Source organism: Pipistrellus hanaki (genome assembly GCF_964339955.1).
Source record: "Pipistrellus hanaki genome assembly, chromosome: 5".
Taxonomy (NCBI): Eukaryota; Metazoa; Chordata; class Mammalia; order Chiroptera; family Vespertilionidae; genus Pipistrellus; species Pipistrellus hanaki.
This window is the reverse complement of record NC_140507.1, coordinates 22,118,266-22,136,218: the sequence shown is the minus strand read 5'-3', so window position 1 is coordinate 22,136,218 and position 17,953 is coordinate 22,118,266. Positions and strand designations below refer to the sequence as shown.

General features: G+C 50.9%; 2 protein-coding genes across 5 annotated transcripts in view; one reads left to right on the top strand and one right to left on the bottom strand.

The window, feature by feature from the left end:
- The window catches only part of SH3RF2 (SH3 domain containing ring finger 2), a 104,583-nt gene extending 89,345 nt beyond the window's left edge, over window positions 1-15,238 (top strand). The window contains exons 10-11 of one of the 3 annotated variants that reach the window (XR_014794970.1): window positions 11,475-11,645; window positions 14,547-15,238. The gene's annotated coding sequence lies outside the window, so the exon portion shown is untranslated. Of the gene's footprint in view, window positions 1-11,474 lie in introns of all 3 variants that reach the window. The other 2 variants (XR_014794971.1, XM_084883165.1) reach the window with 2 other exon arrangements.
- The window catches only part of GRXCR2 (glutaredoxin and cysteine rich domain containing 2), a 166,839-nt gene that overhangs the window by 139,028 nt on the left and 9,858 nt on the right, over window positions 1-17,953 (bottom strand). Inside the window, exon 4 of one of the 2 annotated variants that reach the window (XM_084883179.1) lies at window positions 16,311-17,321. The exons of the other annotated variant lie outside the window; for it this stretch is intronic. Coding sequence (XP_084739305.1) covers window positions 17,181-17,321 — 141 coding nt within the window. The 3' untranslated portion in view covers window positions 16,311-17,180. Of the gene's footprint in view, window positions 1-16,310; window positions 17,322-17,953 lie in introns of those variants that run through there. 2 annotated transcript variants of the gene reach the window in all.

Genomic DNA, 17,953 nt, shown 5'->3' with positions numbered 1-17,953 from the left:
GCCCTCTTCGCCATGCCCAGCCTCAAACCAAATCCCATCTCTGTGGAGTCAAATGGGGATTTGAAAGAGGCAAGAGGGTGTTATTTCCAAGTAAAAGTTCAACTCACCGGTGCCTCCAATCATTTATCCCGTCAACACGTTTCAGACATTGCCTATGTGCCCGGCACAGCAATGATTTCCAACAACCTCATAAACAGGTGTAACTGTCCCCCCTATAGAGCCGAGGACACCGAGGCTGGAAAGCACCCACAGACAATGGCAGAACGAAACTGATAGCTGCCCACACCCCTGAGTTCAAGCTACCTCCCTTCCCATCCCACTTGGGACCCTGCCGCATGAACCCAGGATGCTGGTGGCAGACCGCGGGAGGCGGCAGGGCGCTGTGGTGGCAGGTGTTGCACACAGACTGTGTTCAAGTCCGCATATACCACCTCCTGGCTGTGTGATGTTGGGCAAGTCACCTAACCTCTCTGGGCCTTGCTTGCTTACATAGAGAGGATAACCGTGCAGCTTCAGTGGGCTGTTGTGAGGACTAACTGAGATGGAACTATGACGTGCCTTAAGCCGTGCTGGCACAGAGCAAACACGTAACAAATTTAGACGTGAATGTTTTTGAGGAAAGAAGCCATGGAAACATCAGGTGAGGAAGTCTAAAATAAGGGCGCGCCCAGGGCTGTGGTGTTAAAAGACCAGCGTGGCCTAGTCATGGGGTTTATAGCACAATCTTATAGCTCAGCCATGGGCCTTGGAGGACAAGTAAGAGTCAGACGGAGAAAGGGGAGGGAGGAAGGCTGTCCCAGGCAGGGGAGGAAGCACCTGGCGACTGAGTGTAAATGGAGCGATCCAGGCACGTGCTCTTACACTTAGAGAACCCACCCCTCTGTGGAACATTCCAGGGATCCTGGGCAGAACCCCAGCGCCTTGCGTCTGAGCCAAACATTTCCTCCCGTAACAGTTCTATCCCCCCCCCCCCACTCTTTCCTTCCCTCTCCCCCTTTCTCCCCCCCTAAACTCTAAGTCCCTAGCCAGGGCGCACCTCGACCTGTGACGGACCTGGCACCTCTGTGCCAGGCAAGCTGCCCAGGGCAGGCTCTGAGGTCCGAACTTGAGGACACGGATTCCTTAAGGGGCATCCACACCCGCACTTAGGGCTGGTCTCCTCCCTCCTCTGGTGGGACCAGCACAACCCTCTGCCTGCCACCGGCCCGCAGACAGGGCTTCTGGGGCCCGAAGAGCAATGCCCTCCCTACCTGTGATGCTGAGACGCAGGACACGGCTCCCTGCCTTCCAACGTCTCTTGAAAATTCAGGTTCACACCAGGCCCGCCCTCCTGAGCGGCAGCAATCTGGGGCCTGGGCCAGGCCCAAGGCTGCTTCAGCCAAATGGACCTGCAGGGCTGGCGTAGGCACGTGACCTGCCCCTGACCTGGGCATGTTCCCCTACACACCGTGTGCCGGGCTTCACCTCCGAGTGCTCACAAACCCCTGACCCTCAGAGCTGGATCCTTAGAGAGCAGCTGGCCCAGGGCACGTGAGGGAGCATGATGGGCTGCACGTGGACCCCGGAGAGTGGGCCCCGGTCGTTTCAAGATGGTAACCCGCATCTGTGTGGTGTACAGGCTCCTGGTGATTCTTGTGCACACGGAGTGTGAGAACTGAGCCCGCATGTCTCGCGCTTTCTAGCAGAGCTGACATTCAGCAGGAGTGTGGCCACACTGGCTGTTAACACTGAAAGGGGCCTGTACTGATGGGTAAACCATGGCTGCTCTGAGCTCCCCAAGGCCCCTCCCACTCCTGTACCCTCGCCCTTCCCATCCCTCTCACCTTCCAGCAGTGAAGGGATGAAGGCCAGGTGCAGCTGAGACCCAGGCAATGAAACCCGCCTGCGTTCTGATTGGCTAGTGCCTATCCACCCGGTTAAATATCTAGGCTGTCACCCTGTTGTAAAGAATAAGGCCCCGAGAGTCAGTCAGGGACTGGGAAGCTGCTGTGGAGCCCAGCATCCTTCCTGTCCCCCACCCCTGCCACTGTCCAGCCCTTGGCAGTCACCATCAGGCCCCCTGTTTCTCAGCTGGTACTTTCACAGGCATGAGCAAAGTCCTTAGCTTCCCAGCTCCTCTGGCATCCATTTGGCAGGCACAGGAGTCATTTGTTCCAATGCAATGAGCAGGCATCCATCCTCATCGTCTCACCCGCCTCTGTCCACACAGGCCAGCCCCACAGCCTCTGCCCAGCCCCCCTTCCTGGGAAGAGGGCAGGGTGGCAAAGTCCCAGCAAGGCTCTCCAGGTGGGAGCAAGTGCTTAGCAAGCTGAGCCCTCCCGGGCCAGCAGCCACTGCCACTGATGCTTCTCCTTTTTCTTCCTTGAGAGTAGAGACCCCAGTTCTCCTTTGTCTAAGAGGAATGAGTGTTTGCACTTGCAGCAGCCTCTCGGGGGACCAGGAAAGACAGTCGCTTGGGGAATGTGTTTGTCAGGCAGGACCAAACCCAGAGGAGTTAATTCCAAAGATCCTTGTAGCAGGTTGGAGTCACTGAGCATCCATCTCGCCAGGACGTTTTGCTTGAAATAGAACAATGTTAAATGATCAAGCCATCTGTTTGCCAGGTCATCGTGTTGTGTCCTAGACCAGAACAGAAACAAAATGTCCTAGGAAGCCCTTCTGCCTCCTGGCCTCCACTTTGACAAATAGAATGTAGTCGAGGTGGGATCAAGGTGACGGGGGGTGGGGGACATGAAGGAGTATTACAGATTCATTCATACATACGTATATCTATTCATTCCACAGCAGGCATCCATCACCCACGCTGGGCCAGGCTCTGTGGGAGCCAGGATAGGTAAAATACACATGGCCCTCAAAGAGAGTGGATTCTCATTACTTTTTTCTGGACTTGGGATCCCTTTCTGCTTTTCTCCCTTTTTAAATGAACCATTATACATATGTATATGATACAGGATCATAAAACGAACAACTATACACCTACCACTTAGCTTTAAAAATAATAATAATACCTGCTGTACCCCTTATCCTTTCCTCCCCTCCTCCCCACTTTGCTCCCAGACACTGTCCTGAGCTCCATGCCTATCTTCTCTTGTAAATTCTCCTCATGTGCACCATAGGGGATCCTCCGTGCCATTCACAGTGGTGCTCAGCAAACACTAGTCAAAGCAAATGCTGCCGTTTGAGGCTTTACATGCCCCACCTGCGTGTCCAGATGCCCCTCTGGCTTCCATCACTGGGCGTCTGAGCCTTTGATTCATTGCTGGGAGTTGAGATTTTGAAACACAGGCATGTCTGGTTTTGAGAAGTTCTAGTTTAGAGTAGAGACCCCAAAATGTTAGAGGGATTTGTACAAGAATTCTCCCAAGCACAGCTGTTTGGGAGATCTTGCTGCTCCTGAGTAAAGAAGGTGTGGGTTGGAGCTGTGCCCAAATGGCTTGAGTGCAGGGGTCTTTGGACAGCTTCCCTCAGGGCCCTGCCTGGCACCTCTGGGGAGCTGACTGCAGAAACCAGAGCTGCTCCTCAGAATCTGAAACTAGAACAGATCTTTCTGCTGCTGATGATGAATCCTCTTAGGAGCCTTGTGAAGGATACAGGGAAAATCTCTTTCTGTCCCCAGACTACAGATCAAAAAACTGAGACTCAGAATGTTCTGATGCCTTGCTTAAAGTCACATAGTACTTTGAGATGGAAGGGAGACTTAAAAAAAAATGTTTCTCTAACCCTTCATTCAGCAATGATTGCCACTACTTTCTGAGCACCTACTATGTGCCAAGCACTTTACATGCGTTATGCCATCAAATCCCACCCAACCCAGTGAGGGGAGGTTCTGCTGTTATCCCATTGTAGAGTTAGGATGAAGGCTCAGAGCTCAAGTGACCTGTCCAAGGCAACAAGGACTAGAACCCAGGACTCTATGCCCAACTGTAATGTTATCTCACCACGTGCCTCTTGTTCTATGGCACCTACAAGCACACAACAAGGTTGAATTGGGAGAGGATAGACAAATGGGCGTGTAATGCTGAGATCACAGGCATGAAAATGTAGACAGGGATGGAGTAGGAGGTTTAACTCAGAGGGTCAGGCCCTCCAGAAAAGCTACAAGGGTCTTGTCATCCAAGAAACGGGGGTGGGAAGGAAGGTAGCAGAACGCTCTATGCAGAGAAACTCCAAAAAGCAAATCCACCCCTGCTGCAAGGGCAGCCAGACTCAGCCAGACAAATTGAAAAAGAACTGATACTCACAATGTGGTTCTGGATCATTGATGTCAAAATGCAATGATCGTCGTGCATTCCCTAGGCCTCTCCCTCTTCATGAGTCGATTTCTGGCTTTGCCTGTCCTCACAGAGCAGAACGGGATATGATTTCCAAAATGACCCCCACTTTCATCTTCTCTGTGGGAACAAGAGGGCTCGAGAGCTGACGCTGTCCAGTGTCCCATGCTGGTATTTATCCGGAGTTCAAAGGCAATTGCCTTTGGGGGTAAACACATGCCCACAGATGCAAGCTAATTATGCAAATAAGGTCACTACTGGATGGATAGGAGTGGCAGCCTGGTAAGGACTAAAAGGATGCCAGCCAAGACCCCCCTGGGGGTCTTGCAAAAGACACTTGCAAAGGCCATCTTGTGTATCCTCAGTTAATGCTGTTGGAGTAAGTGCTAGCGTGACCCACTGACTTGGTAAAGGCATTTGCAATGTCAGAGTTTGACTGTTGTAGTCTGTGTCCTGGAGGCCAGAGCCTACCTCATGTTGTTTCCATGGGCCATGAGAGGAGAGTGAGAGCCGTTTCCACTCAGGAGACCCTCACATTAAGCAAAAGTAAGCTTGAGTCAAACTGTAAGGAGACAGTGAAAATGCCTGGAGGACCAGAGAGGAAGTCAAATAAATATCAACTTCAAAGAGCTATACCCATATTCCTGCTCCTCCTCCTCCCCCTCACTCTGCCTCCCCCCAGTTCCTTGGGGAGAGAAGTTTCCATCGCTGTCTGGGAGAGCCAGAGATTGCACTGCATGAACAGGACATGTCAGTCACAGCTCCAGAGCGCTGGCAGCAGCCTCCAGGACAAGGAGCAGAGCCATCAGTCAGAGGGGCCATACTGTTTGGAAGGGAAGGCTAATTTTAGATATCAGAACCACAGTTCCAGAAACTCCATTTGAGCATTCTATTTATGAGCGGAATTCTTTTATAAGCTCAAGTTGTTTTTAGATATTGGCAAATTTGAGAGCTTAGACCTTCATCGTGGAGACCTCCGACAGAGGACTAGATTTTTTTAAAGCATCAGTCAAAAAGAATTTGGGGGGTAGCTATACCAAGAGGGGGTAGCTCAATTCCCAGTCCACTGGAATTTTAAAAGATAGGGAGAAGCAATCTGTATATATATTAGTAAAAACCTAAGCAACCGAACAACCAAACGATGGGTTGACTGGTTGCTATGACACCCGCTGACCAACAGGGGACAGATGCTTAATGTAAGACCTGCCCCCTGATGGTCAGTGCACTCCCACAGCCAACCTCCCTGGCCAGCCAACCTCCTGCAGCTGGCCAACCAACCTCCCAGGGCCCCACCCCCCAGCCCCTCCCTCCTGCCAGCCAACCTCCCACAGCCCCTCCCCTTGGTCAGCTGGCTCTGATGGCCTTGATTGGAACTGGGTGAGATGGTCCAAATCAGCCCCAATCACGACAAGGCCAAGGAACCCCACCTATGCACGAATTCATGCACCATGGGATACCTGGGCATGGCCTATAGGCATCAACCAAAACCAGCAGTCCAACATCCCCTGAGGGATGTAGCAGTGCACAAAGTGGCAGGCGGCCAAGGAGGAGCCAAAGCCCAAGGCGGGCACCGCGCTGCTCCCACTCATCCTAGCCCTGCTGCACCTGTAGCCACCGCTCGGTAGGCTTGCTGTCACTCCGCTGCAGGCACTGCCTCAGCTGTGCTCACCAGCCATGTGCCGGGCCTCTGACACCAATGGGTCAGCTGACTGGCACTCCTGCTATGGGAGCACACTGACCACCTGCATTGAGCATCTGCCCCCTGGTGATCAGTGAGCATCATAATGACTGGTCAACCATTGGTCGACCCATGGCTTAGGCTTTCATATATATAGACTAGAGGCCTGATGCATGAAATTCGTGGAAGGGGCTAGGCCCTCACAGTCCCGGCTTCATTCGGAAGGATGTCCAGAAGATCATTCGGCTATCTGGTCTAATTAGCATATTACACTTTTATTATTTTAGATAGCTAGGAGACTGGGTTTTGGAACCAAATCATTTGGGGGTTTTGTCCCAGCTTTGTCACTAGTTACATTTCCTTTGTCCAATGACTAAAGAAACTTGGAAAGGTTACAATACCTCCCTGAATCTGTTTTGTGTAACATGGGGATTAGAATCTCCACCTCATTGGGTTTTCGGGATGGTTAAGGAGATCATGCATGTACAGACCTGATCGTGGCCTTGGGTACAATGAAGTGTCCAATGAATGGTAGCTACTACCAATGAATGGATATGGAGGCACAACTCAAAAACAGAGCGAGGCTGCACTGTGCAGGCGGAAGTGAGAGTGGGAGCAACGAGGAGGTTTCCGTTGCCAGGAGAGCTTCATTGAGGAGAAACGGGTTCTGAAAGATGGTCGGTGGCAGGGAGAAATGTTATGTGGGGTTCTGGAACCACATGTCCCTGAGTTCAAATCCTGGCCCCACCACTTATTGGCTGTGTGACTGTGGAGCAAGTTAACTAACCTCTCTGAGACTTTCTTTCCTCGCCTGCAGAATGGAAAGTGATCAGCCCTTCATAGGGGTTGGGAAGATGAGGGGAGATAGGTAGGCCAGATGCTTGTGAACAAGAGGGGCCCTAGAAGTGGTGGCAGTTGGAGGAAGAGTGTGACAAAGGCTTGAAAGCAGGCGAGCAAGAGAAATGCCAACTCCGGGGACAGAATGTTAAGAGCTGCTGTTCATTCGATGTGTATTAAGTGCCAAGTAGAGGGGAGTTACAAGAGCACTGCGAGTCAGGTGACTTCGCAGTGTCACCAAGGCGAGTCATGTAACCTCCCCAGGCCGTAGTTCCCTCGCTTGTAAAATTCAGGTACTAACTGTGCTCTCCCTGAGGGCTGGGTGGGGGTCAGAGGCGATACCGTGCATGAAGCAATTAGCACAGGGCCCGGCACATAGAAAACACTCTGTACCCCCAGTTATCATTATTATTTACATGCACATTTCCTCCTTGGATGCTCACACCAGCCCCACGAGTCAAGTGTCATCCCCCTTATTTATAGACCAAGCAGCTGGAGCTCCAAGACCAAATCGCCTGCCTGAGGCCACAGTGAGGAAGCAGTGGGGCAGCTCTGAACTCGCAGCTTCTTCACGCTCCTCGGCTTTCAGATAAGCTGGTACCGGGGCTGCGGCAACAGCACAACTATTTTTAAATGTGTCTTATGCCAAAACCCTCACGTGTCTTTTCTCTCCTGGCTGTCCCCACTGTGACCTCGCCCCCTCATCGGTTGGAGATGGAAAGTTTAGGGATGTCCGTGCCCCTGGATGCCACCCTGAGCACACGGGTACCGCCCTGTGGGGGACTTACAGCTTCACAAGGTTGACCAGGCTTTGGAAAAGTCCATTCTGATTTGCAAACAGGTCTGACCCAGGCAGGCTTCCAGCTGGCTGATGAGTTCGATAACAACCCTCCTCCTTGGTGCCAATTAACAGAAATTAAAGGTCCCTGGCACACTTTGTAATTCAGAAAGTGCACATTCCCGTTCCTCAGACCCCTGCCGGACATGTCACCACGACCAAGAGGCTCCAGACCCACATGCTGCCTCTCACTCCATCTCCATTTAAAAGTCATAGACTCTTCCTCCTGCACAGAAATCAATGTCGTCTCATTCATTTTCATTTCACAAATATTGACTGACCATCTACTGTGTACCAGGCTTTGTTCCGTACAGTTGGAGTACCGCAGTGAACAATGCAAGCAGGGTCCCTGCCTCCGTGAAGGGGGGTGAATGATGAGCAAACTCACAGAATTATTTCTATGTGACATGTGTCAAGGAAACAAGACGATGGGACAGAGAATGGCTGAGGGGTATGAGCTATGAGGGAGGGTGGCCAGGAAAGGTTTCTCCAAGGAGGTGACCGTTGAGCTGAAATTTGAAAGCTAAGAGGGAACTAGACATCCAGTGCGGTGAGGCAGGCAGGACTGAGCTCAACATGTCGAGGAAATTCATTCATTAATCAGACATTTTTGATCATACAATAAATATGTGCTGAACGACCAAGTGGACAATGGATGAGTCTGCTTCTTCCTGCCAGAAGGGCCTTCGTAAGGAGGATGAACTTGGGGGTGACGGCACAGCATTTTTTTGAGCACACACACACACACACACACCCCAGCTCTGAAACAAGGGGCCTAGCTCAGGCACCGGCATCCGGGGCTGCAAGAGCTTAAGAACTCACCTTCTTCCGAAGGAATTGGCCCTCCCGGCACTTTAAAACAATGGCTGCACAGCCAGTCAGAGCAATTTGTCTTCTTTTCTTTTTTTCTAAGCAAGTCAAAATGGTTGTTTGGAATTGTGCAGACAAGACAGGAAATGTCATCTCATTTGTTGTTATTAGGATATATTTTTTGAATTTCCATGCCATTAATTTTTTTTCATCTATAAATTGGGATTAAAAAATAAAGTCCATCCCACAACAACTACATAAATAAATACTGTAGTGAGCTATCATTATCCTCCTGTTTAGGTTAGGATGTAAGATTTTAAGAACTCAATTCAGGAAACTGAGACTCCGATTTTTAAGACAAAAGAAACAAGCAATGAGTGTGGCAATGTGTCAGTTGGATGATCTGTATCCACCTGAGGGGTTTCCCATTGAGATAATCAAGAAGCAGGATCACAATAAATAACCTTCAAGATGTCTTTTCATTTATAATAACAGTTGAAGTTCTTGAGCCAGCAATTACAGACCCCTGCTATGGGCCACGCACTGTTCTATTGCTTTCCTTACATTGACTGATTAAAAAACCTCACCACAGCCCTAACGGTTTGGTTCAGTGGATAGAGCATCGACCTGTGGACTGAAAGGTCCCAGGTTCAATTCCGGTCAAGGGCATGTACCCTGGGTTGTGGGCACATCCCCAGTGGGAGGTGTGCAGGAGGCAGCTGTTCAATGTTTCTCTCTATCCCTCTCCCTTACTCTTTGTAAAAAAACAATCAATTATATATATATATATATATATATATATTTTTTTTTTTTTTTTAATCTCATAGCAACCATACAAAGTAAATATTGTTACTATCCCCAGGTCACCGATAGGGAAACCAAGACCTAGAGTGATTAAATAATTTCTACAGGGTCACGTAGCCAGGCATTAGACTTTGGAAACAAAACCAGGCAATCTGGCTCGGGTCTGCGCTGCTAGCCGCTTGCCACCTCGTTCAAGCTGGGAGCAAGCTTTCTTGCTGACATCAGAGTTTTCTACTCCAAGTTTTCTGCTTGTCCTCGGCATGCTCAATAAACAAAGAATTATTACCTGCCTAATCCCCAAGCCCCGCCTGTAGACACAGCACTAACAAGGGCTGCTGCCCTCCCCTGCGCAATGCCGGCTGTAGGTGACTTCCGCCTCCCCGTTGATGGGGTTTTCGGTGCCTATTAAAATGTCAGTCGATCTTGGAGTTGAAGTTCTTTCTACATCATTTAGCACAACCTGGAAGGTCAAATCAATGTGCAGCCAGCCTTCGCTTGCCAGTTACCTCCTTATTACTTCCCTGCCCCTGCACTCACTCAGAAATGCTACCTCACTATAAATGTAGTTAAAGGAGCGGACAAACCACCACCTCTCCCCAGGGATCCAGGGGCAGTGATCTTGAAAAACCTGGCCTTCAGGCTCGGAGGGACAGTATCTCTGCTGTGGATGCCAGGCCTGGTCCACAGAGCAAAGCGGCCGTCCCCGGGCCCACAGGCTGAGCCATGTCCAGAGGCAGTTGCCCAGCATCCCCCGCTTAGGCCCAGGGAGAGAAGCAGGCTCCGTCTAACACAGCGCCCTCCCCTGTGAGGGCTGAAAGGCGACAATAGCAGGATGAAACTCCTGCCGCCGTTAGGTGGTGCACAGGGAGGACAGCATAGCTCCAGATCTGTGTGACTTCTTTTTTTTTTTTTTTCTTTACTGATTAAGGTATTACACATGTGTCCTTATCCCCCCATTGCCCCCACCCCAAACCTGTTCATGCCCTCATGCCCCTGGTGTCTGAGTCCTTTGGTTAGGTGTATATGCATGCAAACAAGTCCTTTGGTTGATCTCTCCCCTTACCCCCCACCCTCCCCTACCTTCCCTCTGAGGTTTGAGCATCTGATCAATGTTTCTCTGTCTCTGGATCTGTTCTTGTTCATCAGCTTATGTTGTTATTATAATCCACAAATGAGTGAGATCATGTGTGACTTCTTGGCGTGGGGGGACTTTGACAGGGGAGTCCTGGCGCATGGCATTTGAGGCTTTGGGAGCTCAGTTTTGAGCCAGATGTGGCTGCCTGCTTGAAAGCTCGGGCCCCTTCAGTGCACCGTGTTTCTGGAGCCACGGAACACAGTTCTGCTGTTGGAGAGTGGGAGTTCGGGTAAGACTCCCCAAAATTGGCGGCTCCCATAAACTTGGTCAGCAAGATCTGACTGTCCCGTGCCACCCCGCCAAGAAGGAGGCTGTGATCATCATCAAAGTTTCCCAAGGAGAAAACTCGCCTGTTAGATCAATAGGAGCCCTAGGTGAGAAAAGAAATCAGGCCTCAGGTGAAAGAAATTGGGCAGAAGATGGAAAACTCCTTCTCCCACTCGTTTCCTGTTTTTCTGGGTTTTCGGGGGAACTCCCTTGCAGACAAACTCTGAGGCTGGGTCTTTAGAAGGCAAGTCTTTCTGTTATTGGACCCATTTCCCATCATCCTTTTGGCTTTCTCCTGTCCCCTTCAGCATGGTCAGCTGGGACTTGATCTGCACTGAGAGGGTGGAGGGCCCAGCACTGGCAGCCGAGTGGCAGGGAGCCGCCCACTCCTGTGATGCGCATTCAAACGGCCTGCACTCACCTGGACAGGGCCCCCGGGTGCTGGCTGCACTTCCTGGCGGCCATTCTCAGCCTCAGGAGGAGAAAAGGGGCCAAGGGCTACCTGGGAGGGGAGACATTGGTTATACATGAGGGTTGCTAGAAATGCAGGCCTAGCTTGGTCAACAGAATAGAATATTCGAGGCCTCAGAGAAATCCTGGTGGCTTTTGGATTTTAACTTTTTACTTTTGAAAGAATTTCAGACTTATAAAAATGTTGCTAAAATAGTGCAAAGAAGTCCTGTATGCCCTTCAGTGAGGTTCCCTAAAGATGAACAGTTTGCTGTTTTGCTTCTCTCTCTCTTATATAGACATAGTATAAGAATGTTAAAGGACTATGCCTTCCCGGGATGCATGCACACACAAGAGATTCTGAAATCCTTTTCCCCTCCACAGACCCTGCCTTGGTAATCTTCCCGGAGGAGCTAGCAACAACGGGGACACTGACGAGAACCAACGATCTGATTGGATGGAAACTGCTCAATGGAGAGTTTGTGGACCGTGTGATATTGCTTGGACATCGGGGATGGTACAGGCGTACCAATAGGCTGGCCTCCAAGACAGAGGGTAATGGTGGGCCCGGGGAGAGAAAAACAAGCAGGTCGTGTGCTGTCTAGTTACGCCAGACATTCTGTTGTCCAAGTCAAACTTGATCTTGCCAGTGTCTCACCTCAGCACGACCTGACAAATGGAATGCCCTCAGCTCTGCGGCTGGCCTGGCTCCCCGCGGATTTAGAGCAGCACACGGGGAACGTGATGTCCTGCCTGCGGTATTTGGGCCGGAGAGGCCAATGCTTCTACAGTGTTCCCGTCCTTCACCCCTCAACTGCCGCCCGAGCTCCTGCCTCCCTCTGCCACATCCCCATCTTCCCATTCCAGTTCCATCCTGTACACACACACACACACACACACACACACACACACACACACTGAACATCCTGACCAAGGAAACAGGACTTGGCACTTAAAGAAACTCAGACAAGAAAAATCCATGATGTTGTGAGAGAGATGCCACAGACTGCAATGCTCACAGAGACTCTATTTCAAGTCTAAAGATATAGAAATGCATTATTTTGGGTTCAGAAGTAAGTCACCTTCAAGGGCAAGTCATTAGAAGATAGTCTACCCCTGGTTTTATAATTGTAATTATAGCCCAGGCCAGTGTGGCTCAGCAGTTCGAGTGTTGCACCAGGGTTGTGGGTTTCATTCCCGGTCAAGGGCACGTACCTGGCTGGGTTGCAGGTTTGATTGCCAGCCCCAGTGGAGGCCCATGGGGGAGGCAACCAATGGATGTGTCTCTCTTACATCAGTGTTTCTCTCTCTCTCTCTCTCACTCCCTCTCTCTCTCTCTCTCTCTCTCTCCCATTTTCCTCCCTCCCCTCCCCCCTTCCACTCTCTGTAAAAATCAATGGGAAAAATATCCTTGGGTGAGGATTAACAAAACAAAAAAAAATAGGCAATTTCAAATTGTCTGTGCTAACACAGATAAATGCAACTCACAAATACCCCGGGACTCGTTGAGCCATACCCTTTCATCTTCTCCCTAAAGACGTCAGTAAGAATTTCCTTTTTAAAAGCACAACGTGCTTTGATTGCCAAAGATCATGACAGGAAAGCAGCATCACTGGGATATGTTGGCTGTTTTAAAGTTCAGCATCGTCACTTGGCACCGAAGCATCCTGTCTGCCACGCAGGCCTGCCTGTAAGCAGCAGCAAACAGCAGCCCGGCCATGAGCAGAGTAAGGATTGCATTGTGCGGGTACAGAAATGTTTTCTCTGCGTAAAGCTGGCACCCGTCCCCTCACGGCATGAGGAACTTACCCACACCCTTCTCTCGGCTCACCTTGGGGGCAGCAAGAAGCCCCAAAGGATTGGCTGTATCTGCCCAGCGGTGAGTGAGAAAGCAGGCGGCGTAAGGAGACCGCAGGCAGGGTAACTCGGTGATGACATCTCACATGTGGTCGATGATGGGGCTGCCAACTGTCAGCCAGCCCTTCTCTCTGAACCCCTGGGACTAAAGGGCCGGTCCCATGTCCTCTAGGGTGAATCTGGGCTTTCTAGGCTCAGCAGCAATGAGGACAGCGATGCTGCCTTCAGATTCTTCCGAGAGGCCTGGAAGCCTACCTAGAAATGGGTTTCCACGACTCTGTTCTCCGGGGTAAAGCCAGAACGTCGGCGTTGCAAGGGATTTTGCTTTGATGGGTGATGTAGGGAAAGGTTAAGCAGAGGCAAGCTACCCCCACGTGAGCAAGTTCTGTAACCCGAGGGAAACCGTGCAACTTCTAATCCGCAGAGCCATGAGCCCCCGCTGGCTGATGCCGCCTTGTCTCCCGGGCCTTGGGGCAGGCTCTCACAGCGGCTTCTCCCTCTCCTCCTCAGAGCAGCTGGAAACCACCACCCTCCCTTCCACACTGGCTGCGTGTTACGTCTCGGGAACTTTCTAGAGTTTAGGATGGAAAGTTTCCCTTGCACCTGTGACATCAATCAACCAAATATTTTCTTCAAAACACAAAATGAAGACTGATTTCTTCCCAGCCAAACCCAGAAGCTTAAGAAAAGCTCCCCAATATCCTAATGTTTTCACCTCCGGGCTGTCAGTTCCAGGATTATTGTTTCCCAATAGTTAGGAGTGAAAAGGTGGTGGAGGTGCTGGGGCAACAGGCAAGGATGCATTATCATGATTAGAAGGAGGGCAGCCCAGGACCTGGCTGGTGTGGCTCAGGTGGTTGGTCAGGGCACATGCCCAGGTTTCCGGTTCGATCCCCAGTCAGAGTGTGTGTGGAAGCAGCTGATCAATGTTACTCTCTCACATCGATGTTTCTCTCTCTCTCTCTCTCTCTCTCTCTCTCTCTCTCTCTCCCTTCCATTCTTTCTAGAGTCGATAAAAACATATTTAAGAAATAGAATGAGGTCAGGGCCAAGGTTTACCCTGGAATAGTGTGCTAACCATGAAGTCTGAGTTTCGTCTTTGGGAATTGCTGCTTCTTACTTCTATGCATTGGGTCAGGGGGAGAAGGTGTTGTGTAGGGGGAAGGAGGAGAGGGGTAAAAATTTGCTCCTCCATGGGAATATAAGCAGAAAAGCTATAAACTTCGTGTCTCTGCTTCTTTTTTGTAAGTACAGTGTTTTTAATAGACCAAAAGAGAATCTTTGTGAGGAAACATGTGTGCAAATAATGTTTATAAAAAGAGTATATAATATGCTAGTGATTGTAGACTATTGTATAAATAAGCCTTAGATAATAAAATATATAAACATATAAATCATTTTGTAGGGTAGTGGCCACGTAAGGACTCCCACTTGTCACCTCTTGGTCCTAAACAGAGCCCCAGGCTAGCGGCTCAGCTCCTGTAGGAGCCGCTGGGCAGCCGGGAGGGTGGGCAGGCTGGTCCGCTTGGTTCTGGTTCTGTGATGTGCCCTTCGCCGGATGACTGTGCCCTGTCTGCTGCGTTGTTTACCCACACGGAGTCCCCAGAGACCCGTTCCACACTTTGCATCTTGGAAGACCACACGGAACTTTCTAGCGAGAAGAAAGACCCACAGAACATGCCTCCCCTGTTGGGTACCTCTCCGCGATGGACCACTGGCAGCTAGCTGCAAGTCTGAGGAAATGGGAGGTGTAACGTCAGCCTGGTCTCGCGCTTCAGTGTCTGGTGTTGGGCATCTTTTTTCCCCGGGAAGGAGCCACATGCTTTGTTAAGTCCTCTTCCCCTTGGACTTAGTCTGTTCTGGAGGAAACCAGAGGTTGGCCCTAACACCCCCTTTCCCCTCACCCCACCCCTGCTCCAGGCCTACGCTCTGGCAGCAGGTTTTAAAGAACTGTCCATGTGCTCCTTGACTTGGGAACCGACTCAGTGCTTCTAGAGCCCGGGGTGTCCGTTGTTTGGGTTTGCTCTAAGGAAGTATGAAGTTTGCCTTTACCACCCAGGCCCACCTGAAGAAGGGAAGCGGGGACGGCGGGGGCTCCCTCACACCTCCCACAGCCGCCCAGAGGAGTGAGATGCCCTCTGCTCTCCGCGCGGGAGGGCGCGGCCCTGTGCACGCGGAGAGGTTGCCCAAGTCTCCTTCGCCAGAAACGCATGTTGGTCCCCGCTGTACGCTTGCGAAGCCGGTGTGTGCTTTCGTAGGAAACAATAAAACAGCTTTATTTTCACTTAACAGAGCTGCGCTCAGGCCCGGTTTTTTTAGGAGCTGGCTGGGAGAGGGGAGTGCTTCGTCATAAACGCCAGCACGGAGCATTTTCATTTTCCCAAAGGGTTTTGGTTCCTGGCAGCCCTCTGGACATCCAGGAGGGAGGGCTGGGAGGAGAGGAATCACTCCGGGGGAGGGGAAGTGCTTCGTTTCGGTGGGGATGGCGGGGAGCAGGGGCGGTGGCAGGCACTTCCTCTAACCAGGCAGTCACCTCCGCAGAGCAAGCCCACAGGGGCCAGCAGGCCTCCTGGCTAGAAGCCTCTGCTTGCTAAGTGCAAAGGTGAGGAGCGCCACCTCCAGAGCCTGGCTGCCCATCCCTGGGCAGCTGTGTGGCCTTGGGCACGTTACCTACCCTCCCTGTGGTTCAGGTTCCTCTTCCAGAGAATGAGGATATAACGGCCCCTACCTGAGGGATGTTGGGGAATAAACGTCTGAAGACAAGTATTGTAGAATGCTTTGAACGGTTCTTGGCAAGTACTCAACAGCATTCGTGTTTGACCACCACAATATTTGCCATATCCACCAAGCATTCTTTTTTTTTTTTTTTACTTTAAAAAAAAGTTTTTAATTAAATTTATAGCGGTGACACAGGGTCATAAAATTATATAGGTTGCAAGTGTACAATTCTATAATGCATCCTGTATTATATTATTATTTACTTAATATCCTTTCTTTAATTGGCTCCATTTTAATTTAAAATTTAATTAAAACTTCATATCGCCACTGCAGAGGGAAAAGCAGTTGAATGTGCCAGGAATACAAGGGAGCTGCTGAACAGCTCACGCCCTGAGTCCCTGCTGCTTGTCAGGCTCTGTGTTCACTCTTAGAACCCTCCTAGCCTTTGAGATTAGAACCATCACCTTACAGATGAGGAAACTGAGGCACAAAGAGACGAGACCATTTGCCTCCAGGGACACACTTAGGACAGGAAGCAGCCAGTTCAGGCCTCCGAAGCCAGGCTCCCCAGCGCGGTTCTGTGCAGCAAAAGCAAGAGCACTACATTCATGGTAGAGGGCAGGCGCATTAGCTTCCTGGGCTGTTGCAACATGTACCACCATGCAGACACTCTCTCTGAGGTCTGGGGCTAGAAGTCCAAAGTCAAGAGCTTGGCTGGGTCGAGTTCCCCCCAAGCCCCGCCTCTTCCAGCTTCAGGTAGCCCCAGGTGGAGCTTGGCTGTGACGGCATCACTCTATCTCTGCCCCACGGTCCTGGCTGCAATCCCTCTGTCTCTAAGTCCCTCTTCTCCTCTTGCAAAGACAGTATCATATTGGATTAGAGTCCACCCTAATGGCCGCATCTTAACGATGTCTACTTATTTCCAAATAAGGCCCCATTCAGAGATACCAGGGGTTAAAGTCAATGTATCTTTGGGGAAGAGAGGGGAAGACACACAATTCAACTCAACCCAGAGCAGTTGCCTAACCAGGGTGCACCTGGGGCTGAGGACCCGCCAGTTCCAGGGAGGTGTTCAGGATGGGCCACAAACAAGATGCGGTCAGAATGAAGGAGTCGGGATAATGTTTCTGTATTTCCGTGACGTTGTGTGCCCAGCCCAGGTGCTAACAAAAATGAACCACCTCCTGCCCCAGCACTGGTGCTTTGGGGAAGGGGGCTTGGCATAAGGAAGCCGTATAGCAATTCTCCCGGCTTCCCAGACAGCCTCGGGAAAGGAGGGCAGTGGGAAGATGATGAAAAATGCAGCCTTCCGAAACTCCGGGCTCAGCAAGCCCAGACAAACAGTCTTCACTGGGGGAGGTGGAAAGCAGAAGCGGCAGTCAAGACAGCAGGGCAGGGGGAATCGTTTATTTTCATCTATTTCCGTGAAAACTTAACAAGAAGAATGATCTCTCTACTAAGAGGGTTTTGAGAGGAGGGCAAGGGGGAGGGAGGAGGAGTGTCTTGCTTTCTTTGTCAAGCCAAGGTGTCCTTCGTTGAAGGGGCCGCTGAAATTTCGTAGAGATGGGAGGTCCTCATCTTGAGCTCCCGGGCCACCTGACAGATGGACAGAGGCCAGCAGCAGTGCACGGCCAGCCAGTCCTCACACAGCGTGCCCTGCGGGAGACTTGGTGTCTGTCCTGGTGCAACTACACGGGCTCAGTCATCGCCCAGGGATCTTACAGCACTACCTGTGCAACCACACTGGCTCAGTCATCCCCCAGGGACCTCACAGCGCTACCTGTGCAACCACACGGGCTCAGTCATCACCCAGGGACCTCACAGCACTACCTGTGCAACTACACAGGCTCAGTCGTCACCCAGGGACCTCACAGCACTATCTGGTACAACCACACAGGCTCAGACATCACCCAGGGACCTCACAGCACTACCTGTGCAACCACACAGGCTCAGACATCACCCAGGGACCTCACAGCGCTACCTGTGCAACCACACGGGCTCAGTCATCACTCAGGGACTCTACAATCCTACCTGGTGGTCCATCCCATGCACAGCTTCCAAGGCCCACCGAAGCCCCCAAGTCAGCACACAAGGACCCAGCTCCACTGGCTTTCCCAAGTCCCAAGCCACTCACTGCTAATCAGTCCTTGCAATTCAAACACCTGCTCTTTGGGCTTTGATACAGGCTTCATATTTGAAATCACTGCTTTCTCTGTCAGCATCTTTTTTCTTCCCCTTAGGACTTAACATTTATAATTATTTTATTTATTTCTTTGAGATTGGTGATA